Source organism: Gossypium raimondii, chromosome 8 (genome assembly GCF_025698545.1).
Source record: "Gossypium raimondii isolate GPD5lz chromosome 8, ASM2569854v1, whole genome shotgun sequence".
Lineage (NCBI taxonomy): Eukaryota > Viridiplantae > Streptophyta > Magnoliopsida > Malvales > Malvaceae > Gossypium > Gossypium raimondii.
In genome coordinates this window covers 9,195,668-9,206,586 of record NC_068572.1, presented here as the reverse complement: position 1 = coordinate 9,206,586, position 10,919 = coordinate 9,195,668, and the positions used below count along the sequence as shown (strand labels likewise).

Here is a 10,919-nt window from a genome sequence, read left to right as displayed (position 1 = left end):
TATTATGAAAGTCATTATATTAATTAGGAGTCGATTGTATTTTACTCTTTCTATTTAAAAAATTGGCAAATTAGTCTTCATATCTTAAATCAAAGAGTAAATTAGCCATTTCTGTTAAAATTTCCTTCAATGACTAATGGAATAATCAGACAACGACACATAGCGTGCTATGTGTACGTCATGCTAACGTACAAATATCAATTTTTAATAGTAGAAATAAATGAAGTTTTTAACTAAAGATCAATTTACTCTTTAATCTAATTTATAGTGACTAATTTATCTATTTTTTAGTAAATAATGCAAAATACAATCAAGCTTCTAACGCAGATGATTGTAGTAAGGGCATGACAATGAAAGAGCCCTCTCCATCCATGGCACTTGGATAAAACACTGACACAGGCTTGAAATCTTTAGCTCCAATCATGTTCATCATCAGTATACATACATAGACCGAATTTGAAATCGTTATCAAATAATTTAAGTTTTCTTCCACGGAAAACTTTTAATGGATCTTCTAACCCAACAATCACATATACTTTTGTCTCCTTGGATTGCTTCACATATTTCATGGCCTTCTAAAAGCATGTTTTTTTTTCTTCTTTTAACAAAACAAAAAAAAAAAAACCAGCAACAGCAACAGCAAAGGTGGCAACTCCCATGCATACATCTCGCATCCCCACTTGGATTTTCTGTCCCCATTCTTTGCCTGCTATACATGTACATTGACCAATGTTAAAAAAGAATATTCAATTAAACTCCAATATATATATATATATTTATTTTGCTTTATTTTTTGAACCCAATGAAGGGAAAACTGTCACTGTAGTTTTTTGCCTATGAAAAAAGTAAATATATTATATGATTCGATGTTCCTACATGTGAAACAGTTCAAATGGAATGTCATTTTAGATCTAAGTTGTATAAACATAAAAAGGATTATTTCATCTATATATTATATATGTTTTGAGCTTAGAACATAAAAGAAGAAAAGGGTGTATGTTCCTTGAAACAAAAAAGGAAGATAATTTGAATAAGCAAAGTAGTCAAGTCTGGTCGGTGACAGGGAGTACCAAAGAGGGAACCTGTGTAATAAATATTTAAAAAATAAAAAATAGAAAATTACACTGCATATATAATGGCAGATTTTGTTGTTGAAAATGAAGAAACACAACAAATACTAAAATGAGAAAAAAAGAAAGAAAGAAAGTGGCAGAGCATGGAAATTAACTCGGGTCCCCATGCATATAAGTGCTTGCCAAATGTCGTGTCTGTCTGGAATTCATCAGGCTTTATGGGATTCTCTTTTAACCTATAAACACATCCAAGCATGTTTTTTTCTTTAAGTTTAAATCTCAGTCGTTTGATAATAATAATAATAAAAAGTAAACCCCCACCCTAGCTTTGCTTGTACCTGCAGTGATACAAAGAAGAAACCACCCTTTAATTTACTATTCCTAGAAACTTGTGCATCCATTTGAACAATATTGAAAGTGTTAGGCTGTCATTGTTAAGAAGGTAGGGTTGAATTTTGTGAAGAAATGATTCAGATGTCAAATTTCATAATGTGGTGTCATTCTCATTAATAATGCTCCTATGAAACGTGCATAGCAATAACGTGGAGTATAGAATGAAAACTTTTTAAAGAAAAAATAAATACATTTTAAAAAATTATGTCATCCATCATTCATAAATAAATCATTTTCCACCAAGTATTGATAAAATAGAGGTTGGAGTTTTGATCTCCATATATTTTGATTTTAAATTGATTTGATATACATTGAGTTCCTTTTAATTCTAATTTAAGAATGATAGTGGGTCAATATCTATATCTGAATCAAAATAATAATTCTAAAATTTCAATCATTTTCAAATATTCAAATATGCAAAAATTTAAATTGAATATGCTAAAATTCTTATATATAATCAAATTTATAAACATTTTATAACAAGTGGATTCGAATATCTGAATTCACACCAGTTATCCGAATAAGCAATGTGAATTCAGATAATGAATATTTGAGTTTCTATTGGCATCCTTTCTAAATCTGCAATAGATGGTAATTTTAGAAATTGATTTTAAATATTATCTAAATGAATTGCCATCCCATTATTGGACGTCTATTATTTTTGATTTGTAATGCATATTTGTAAGGTTTAATATACACATTTGGTACATAAGTTGTGTCAATTAAAGAAAACTTAAATTTCCAATTAAGCATAAAATTGAGTATATTATTAACCCATTTATAAACGCACTAAAGAAGTTTAGTTATTTTTTACATTAAAGTACTATAAACGAATATAAAGATGCCACTTGGCAGGAAGTTATTGGAAAGAACTAAAGCCCTTGCATCTCCGTACACTAAATGAATCCAACCGCATTTCTTCACGTTCTCCCATAACGCGTATGCAACACGATGCAAACCATGTTACAGAATGTACTCCACGCGCAGTCACTGCGGTTATCAGGAACGACAAGAAAGAAGGCTTTGTGGGGTCAGAAAAACCAGGGAGAGACCCACATATCTGATCTTCGAGACAAAAGCCGTTGCCTTCCGCGCGCGTGTTGTTTTCAGTTGGGTTTTTATTTTAATCTTTTTTCAACCTTATAAAACTCGTTCCTTCCATAATTTTTTAACCATTTGATGTAACAGATACCGTTGATTTAGTTACAACCCCCCCCCCCGGGCCATGCAAAATTAACAGCCCCATTCCCAATTTTGACCACTGTAAAACGTTGCTTTAAAATTCATTAACAAGTTGACTTTTGAACAGTGCTGTATATAAGAGGGGATGAGATTTGGACATTGATGTCTTTTATCTTACAGTGCACTAATGGAAAAGTTACATGCAATATATATATATATATATATATTCAAACGTTGAGTTAATGTGTTGCTTCTGACAGGTTCCAAAGGGTAGAATTGGACTGTAAGTTACAGCCAAGCCAAACCCTACAAAAAAACTAATGGAAAAGTACAGCTATAGCTACCATGGCAGAGAGCAGCATAATTGGTTCCAAGTTTGGTCCTAAAACAAATTTAGCATTTGACAGTTGAGCAAAGGCTTTCAGTGCTTGGTTTAATTAGTGAGGGGATGCTTCACTTTTTTTGTGGTGACAAATTCAATAGCTGAATCACCACTTCATTACCAGTAAGAACTTTGTCTTTTTAACATTTAAAAAAAGAGAAATCTGAAAATGGAGTAAAATTTCAGGCTTTATTGTCTTCAAACACAGATATCAATACAAGCATTGCCTTTTGGAAAAGCCAAGGTCTCCTCCTGAATATTACATTTTCAGACACCAAAAACCAAAAAGAACACAGTTGAGATAACCAACCAAACTGGTTTCTGTTTCTCAGTAAAAATGATTAGTAGCAACAGTAAAAGAAGGTTTCACAATTAAAAAAAAAAAAAAACCCTGTCTGTTATCCACTAGTAATGACTATCCATCATATCTCCAGGCTTTAATCTTCCAAAACTGGTACAAAAAGGAATTGACAATTGATTCCCCATTTTATCTCTCTCTCAACCCCAAAAAAGAAATGTCAGTTCTCTTTATCCTGTATTTCATTTTCTTCAATAATATTGAAGGTTTCAAAGGAATTTGGACAAGAACAAAGACTAACAACTTGTCTTGTTGGATATGTAAACTTCAGGAGTTGGGGTGGTTATTGACAATATACAATCTGTACCTGTTGCAGCAATTGAAAAATCATGTAGCCAATTAGAAAGAAAAAACAGAATTTCGGGTTAAGAAATTACAATCCGAACGATCAAACGGAAGGACCGACCTTGTTTCGGATAGCCGACAACGGCATGTCTTTATTGCCACCATGGTTCATATAGTTTTTCTATAGGGTAGTGCCCACCTATGAAATGGGGGACCAGTCAATATGATAAGGATAAGACCAAGTAGGAGACTTTCTCAAGTGTAAAAAACACCTTTAACAGGGGAAAAAGAAGACATGATTTACAGCAACACACACAGAAAATATTCGAATTTTGAAGTACACCTTCTATTTTCTAAAAGATAGTTGGACTAGACCCGAAAAACCCTAATATAATGAGGCAACAAGGTTGGCATGTTACTTGTTCCATGAGATATCGACACTCGTAGGGAGATATGCTTGAAAGTTATAGGTACATAGCACTTCAAATAATTCACCAAAGAAGCCTAGTAGCCTACATTATGATATCAATAAAAGCATTTATTTTTTCTTCTTCAGACCGAGTTGACTTACGAGTAAAATTTACCTGACTGATTGCAGAGAGAGGCCAGGGTTAGAATTCCCGAGTGGATGTGAATCGCACGTTTCTTCATGATATCCTGTTAACAGCCGAAGATGAATAGATTTAATTGTATGGTTTGCAGGAATCAAGCGGCAACAGAGAAAGGGTTTATCTGTTTAATTCCCGAGTATAGACGGATTACCTTTATACAACTGTGAACTTGGTCCTGTTGCATTTCCCATAAGTTACACCGCAGAATATGGATTGCTAAAGATTTTCTCAAAAGAAACTGAGTTCAGTATATCCGTGTGACTGTGGCAATAGCTCTTCAACCTCAATCCTGGCGCTGGAACAACTCATGTTTTTCCTTATTCGACTAATGTTCATAGACTCAACCTTGGCCGAAAAAACACTATAAACAGGCCTATGATCCGAGAACTTTGACTCCCCACGAACATAAGATAGCTGATATAGGCCTCTTCCATACCACAGTATACGATCGCACCTTCACAAATATCAGGTCGCGTAGTGTTATGATATTATTAGATCAATAGTAAAAGAATAACCGTGTACGATTTCATTTCATAGATGAAAATTCCAAAATTCTCATTTCCCTAAATACTCGAAATAACATTACCATGCAGGAGTTCTTCTCTTCTTCTTTGGATGTCTGTCCTCCCCAGCATATCTGTCTGAATTATTAGAATACTTGTATGTAGGGGGGAAATATATCTTTCCTTCACACCACCCCTCAAAAACACGGCCTTGCCTCTGCTCTATCCGAAGCTGTAAAACCATCAATTCCTTTTTCATAATCTTCAGAGGAACTAAGAGCAGTGTAAAGGTCCTCGAAAAATGAAAGGAGAAACAAATATATTGAACCGAGAAAGGATAAGAACATGCCTGGTCGTTCTCTAACAGTGCCTTCCAATTGCGCATCTCAACCAGAGCTTTGGCAGAGCGGTATGACAGAGCTATACGATAATTCAAATCCCCGAGCCATATAATACGACTGAACCAACACATGCAAAATGTAATATTTTAGGACAAAGGCTAAGACTTGGAAGGTTATATTCTCAGAAAGTAATGTAATAACTTAACATATATGAAGGGCTTACTCATGCTCGAGAATCGTTTCGGGAGAAGTTTCGTCTCCCATACCATGAACCCTGGGAAACCTTGTCTTCCTTAGGATCTCCATAACATCGGAGTTTCTTCGCAGCTCATCACCCTCCTTTTGCCCGGATGTTAAGTGACTACAGACGAAGCAAAAGCTTGTTTGATGCAAAGACATGCTAATAGAAACGGAACCCTGGAAAACTCAAGAAATGAGTATTATGCCTCCTTATTCCTAGTTCGAGAAAATCACTTAAATCAGAGAGTGGTATAGGCAAAAATGTACCTTGTTTCCAAGATAACCCATCAATCCTCTGCCAACGCAGGACACTTTCATGTTACGAACATCGTCTCTAAGCTCACTCTTCACCCACACGGTTAGAAATATCCCAACCATTTGCTTGCTGGCAACCAAACAGTACCTCGAATGCCCCATCTGTTTGTTGTTTTCTTCAATGGCAAAAGATCCACCATATGACATTGGAGAATATTGCGAATGGTACTGAGTGTTCCCTGGTGAATCCCCAGGTCCATTTTCATCATCAGAGGAACCCCATTTGAAATTAGGATCATAATCACTTGGCCTATTCCCGAAGATAACCCGATCACATACACTAAAACGGCGATCAAGCTGGGGTTGTGTCATTGCCATGTCATTATCCATTCTCATGCTACGGCTCAAGGATTGAAACGATCGGCGGTGAAAGAAAGATGAAGTCTTCTGCCTTGTCGATCCTTCAAAGTCTGCATCCAGTTCAACAAGCGGATCGGGGATTGGTGAAGGCATGTAGCAACAACCACTGGTGCCAGGCAGACTATTCAGTGTCTTCCTAATGAGAGCTAGCCATTTCCTAGCCGGTCCATTGTCTTCAGTTCCCAACACATTACCAGCATTTAAAGGTACAATCTCTTGAAAACTACAAGACCAAATCAAAAGATCCAACAAGCTTCTATCAATACCATAAGAATCGAGATGAGGAACAAAATCAGATTCAGTTCCGCATACCCGAGAACATAAATATCAGCAGGAGGAGAAGTATGAAGCCAATCTTCAAGATTCAAATAACTAGGAGGAGATTTTCCAGCCACATTCCAAGTAGCTACAAAAATCCTGCACTCACAAACCAAGATCCTATTAAGCAAAACTCAACACCAGAAAAAGCAAATAAGAACACAAACACATTACCTATAATTATGCACATCGGTAAACTGCGATCCGTCAACATCGGTTTTACCTTGCCGAGCTCGATCCGAATACGTCTTGCTCAATCTCTCTAGCATCCAATGTAATCAATTAAAATTTTGGAAATGGGGGGAGATAAAAGAGAAGTGTGGTCCAAAGTGAAGGCCACAACCCACAATGGCTTATGTGATTTCAAACCTGTTCTACTTTTCTTGACAGTGCATGCCTCTTCCCTCTCTGAAAATTGGTGCCTCCAATCTTCATCAACACCTGAAAAAAGAAAAAAAAAACATAAAGTTGTTAAAGCTGCTACAGCTCTCTCTCTGTTTATCAGGCAGGGGTATCAATTTCACATATTCAAACACCATAAAAAACAAAGACTATGGATTTCATAAATGAAGAAGAAAACAAATACTAACAGATCTTGAGCTGCAAATTCCAAGTACCCCCCCCCCCCCAAAAAAAGGACCCAAAGTACATTTTAATGCAAGTGCTTAGGGTATAGAAGAATCTAAAAATCAATCAAATCACCTCCATAATCAACATCATCAGCATGAAAGTCTTCAGTTTTACTCTTGATATTGAACCATTTCTTCACCAATGTCTTGGGCCATGAAAGCTTCATAAGGGAAAAATACATTTTCAATACAATCAGCAATCCCATAACTCAAAACACAAAAACTGACATGAAAGAGAATCAAATGAGATTTTTTTGGCTTTGTTTGAATGGAAAACCTTGCTGTTCTTGGAGTTCCCACCTCTCATTGTTTCACAGCTTTTTTCATATAGCTTTAATCCAGATTTGTAAGCAATAAAATTATGAATTTGTGAAGTTGCTTCTTTTGGCTCAACTTATCACTTGATGATATTATTTCTCAGGTGTTTCTTCTGCCCCCTTTGATTAAAATGTAAACAAAGACAAATAGAAAAAGTACAAAAAAAAAATCTTGAAAACAGGGCTTTTTTAGGGGAAAAGTTCCAAGTTTTTGCTGAAAATAATGGGAGAGAAAAAAAAAAGTAGGCTAATTTTGAAATGGTGACACTGTTCCCTCAGGTAATGAAGAGAAAACAAGTGTGGGAACAAAACAAGTTCCTGCCTTTAATCTGCATTACCGTTTTATTTTGAACCAGCAAAGTCTTTGCTGCTTGAGAATTCTCAAGGGAGAAATAGAAACCAACAGAGAGAACTAAGAGATTTTGATGTTAGAACAAGACAATGTAGGACACACAAAAGAGAGAGAGATAGAGATAAAGACTAATGGATTGTCTTTTTTCTTTCTTTCTTTCTTTGAGTTTGGTCTCTATTGAAAACAAAAAAACTGGTTTAAGGTACAGGGCAAAGTATCGAATTTGAAGAGAATAAAGTGCAAGAGAGCTTGGCTTTCTTCTTCTTCTTCTTCCTCTCTCTCTCTCTCTCTCTTTTTATAAGACCTCGAAATCCAAAGCTTTAAGGGCAAATGTGCAATGGAGATCTCTAATATACCCCCCTAAGCCTAAGTGCAAAGGAAGATATAAAATAAATAATTATCTTAAGCATGGTCGATGGAGGACCCTGCTTCCTTTTCTGGCTTCTCTTATTTAAATGATATCCCAAAATGATACTACAAAACAAAAGGGGAAAAAAAAGAACAGTCGCCATTATTAAACTTATTTCAACATGAAAGCCCAAAAATTGGGTTATTAAACATACTTTTTCACAGGAAGTATGTTTTGATGGGGACTTTTTTGAAAGATCAAAACTGTTATTGGAAGCTTGGGTTTTTGAGCTTTCCAGACATAATCCATCAATTATAGGTTCATAGGATTTTTTTTTTTTTTTGGCAAAAGAAAGGTTGGATCTTCAATGGTGTGTGCAATGGTTGAAGGCATCTTTTGTTGCTTTATAGCAGCCAATATGCTAAGCCTGATACTCCAATTTTGGTGGTCTTTTGACTCAATATCTAAGCACTTAATAATGTCCATCATATAAACAATCATGAATTGACTAAATGCTTACTATGTTATTTTTTTAAAGATAAAAAATAAACTTTGATTCAATTTCATCCTGGTGTTCTAAGTTTAAACAAAAAGTAAAAGTGAAGTAAATTGTTGGTGTGTATGATTTGCTTAATATTTTAAATACACATGGCTACATGTGTGATCTGTCTGCTTCATTAAGCAAACCCTTCATTCGATTAGATTTAAATAATAATAATAATAATGTTTTTATTATTAAATGATAAACTAAAAATGGGATCAGATAAAGTACAAATTAGAAAATTTATTTAAAGGATGAAGTTAAGGTAGGAGCAGCAACATAGATGCTATATAATACGAGAAAAGATTATATGAAATTATATCTATTTCCAATAAAATGACCCACTTCACATTTTCATCCTAAATTCCAACCGATCATGTTGGATTTGATTTTTCAAGATAAAAGTATTAAAGTGGCATGCTTTTATTGGAAATAGATATACATAACATGTATCTTAATTTTATATAATCTTTTCTTCTATTAATATAAGTTGTGGAAAACTCATAGTTTGTGGATGCGATGCCTATTTTTGCAATTACATTTAATGGTAAATTAGAGGTTGAATAGATTTAATTGGTAATATATAATTGAAAATTATTGTAAAAATAAAATTAATTATTTTTACTTTTTAACAAAATAAAATAAAATTTTCATTTAATTCGTTTTTTCCTTTTTAATATATTTTAAAATTTTATGAATCTTTCAATTATTATCAATTCTTTTAAGTTTTAAATTTCAATTTTGATAATTATAACTCTAATTTTGGTTCAATAAGGTTTTCGTTGTGTTAGCAAATAGCAAAGGCTTTCGTTATGAAAGCTTGAGTCTTCGTGTAAGCTATTCAATTTCCTGATATAGATGAACTTAAAAAAAAGTTATATATGATTGATTTGGAAATTTTAAATTTTAATATATATACTTTGGGCTAATTGAGTTTTAGCTCGATTGATATTGATATTATTACCAGTGCAAGAGGACATGAGTTTGACTGCGTTGAAGCGCATTATCCTCCTATTTAAGCGTAAGAGAAGGGCTATGGATAATTAAATATTCTATAAAAGAGAGCAAAAATGATGAGAATAATATAGTTGTAACTTAGTAAACAAATGACTCTAAAATAGCAGCATACCATATCCAAATAATAACAACAAAATAGTAGCAATAAAACAACAAAGCAAGAAAAAAAAAATTTACTCAGATTCGAGCTAGACTTGAGCCAAAAACACTTACCCAAGACTCAACTCATTTAGAAAACGAGCATTATTTTTTGTTCAAATCTATTTTTCGAGCCTATATTTTTCTCAAACATTTCGACATTTCGGTCAAACCTTCAGATTTAGTAAGATAGTCTAACTAATAATCAGATCTATTTTAAAGTATAAAAAAAAAAAAAACCTCACTTACTTTTAGAAGGTAATAAATAATAAATTTATTTGAAACATTTTAGACTTTAGACATGTAAAAAAGGGCCTAATTTGGGTAATTTTATGGACATCATATCATGTTGTACTTACAAGGTGTACTGTGAAATATACGAATACCTAAAATTAATGGGACAATTAATCAAGAAAAAGGAAATCAGAGTAATAATTATTGGAAGTGGCCAAAAAGAGAGAGAAAAGAAATGCAAGCTAAGTACAGTTGATGTAGGTTGGAAGAAACTGTTTCCAATTTCGAAGAGCAATGGGTCCACTCCTACTCCTATTCAATGTTCCGTCCAATTTTAAAAATTAACATGATGAATTTAATAAGCTCTTTCTTTTTCATCTTGAGTTAGACAGATGCTGAAAAGCATATAAAACACATGTGATGCTGATATCATTTTGAAATCACAATTTACTAGGTTTTAATTTTTATTGTATTTCGATTTCCAGTTAATTTTATTCTGATTTTTTTGATTCTATATTATAGTTGCTTGGACTCCAAAAAAACTCCAACTCATGACACTAAAGATGAACAATCTATCACCAATTGACATTAGTGGTTAAGGCAGTCTTGGACATATATTTATACATGTATTGTTGAATAATCAGCAGTAATTTCAAATATTAAGGGTGAATCGAGCAATAATCAAACTGTTCAGAGTTTTAAAAACCTGAAAACGGCAAATACAGAACAAAAGAAGATGGGTAGTGTACTGTATACAGATGGGAGAAGTGGGGCAATCCCTTTCTCTTAACCAACCCTTCTTAAAGGAGGGAGGTTTCTTTATTAATTATTTCTCATTTGCTTTTATAGTAAATTAGTAAGTGTGGGTCATAATAATCCCCAAACCACCTCCGTCGTCTTCGTTAATGCTTACCCCTTCTTTTCACTCTTGAAGTAATTACGCAAAAGCTTATTATATGATCTCTCTTTTATATAACAGTT

General features: G+C 33.8%; 1 protein-coding gene across 1 annotated transcript; it reads right to left on the bottom strand.

The window, feature by feature from the left end:
• Positions 1 to 3,202: 3,202 nt before the first annotated feature.
• LOC105790701 (type I inositol polyphosphate 5-phosphatase 4) lies at positions 3,203 to 8,080 on the bottom strand. The gene is made up of 13 exons (XM_012618441.2): positions 7,268 to 8,080; positions 7,064 to 7,151; positions 6,731 to 6,802; positions 6,536 to 6,623; positions 6,356 to 6,460; positions 5,636 to 6,266; positions 5,352 to 5,545; positions 5,137 to 5,245; positions 4,871 to 5,019; positions 4,436 to 4,738; positions 4,258 to 4,330; positions 3,795 to 3,872; positions 3,203 to 3,695 (listed from the first exon to the last, which is right to left on the bottom strand). Exons 1-10 carry the CDS (start codon positions 7,295 to 7,297, stop codon positions 4,513 to 4,515), a joined length of 1,692 nt encoding a protein of 563 aa, XP_012473895.1. The 5' UTR covers positions 7,298 to 8,080; the 3' UTR covers positions 3,203 to 3,695; positions 3,795 to 3,872; positions 4,258 to 4,330; positions 4,436 to 4,512.
• Positions 8,081 to 10,919: the final 2,839 nt, after the last annotated feature.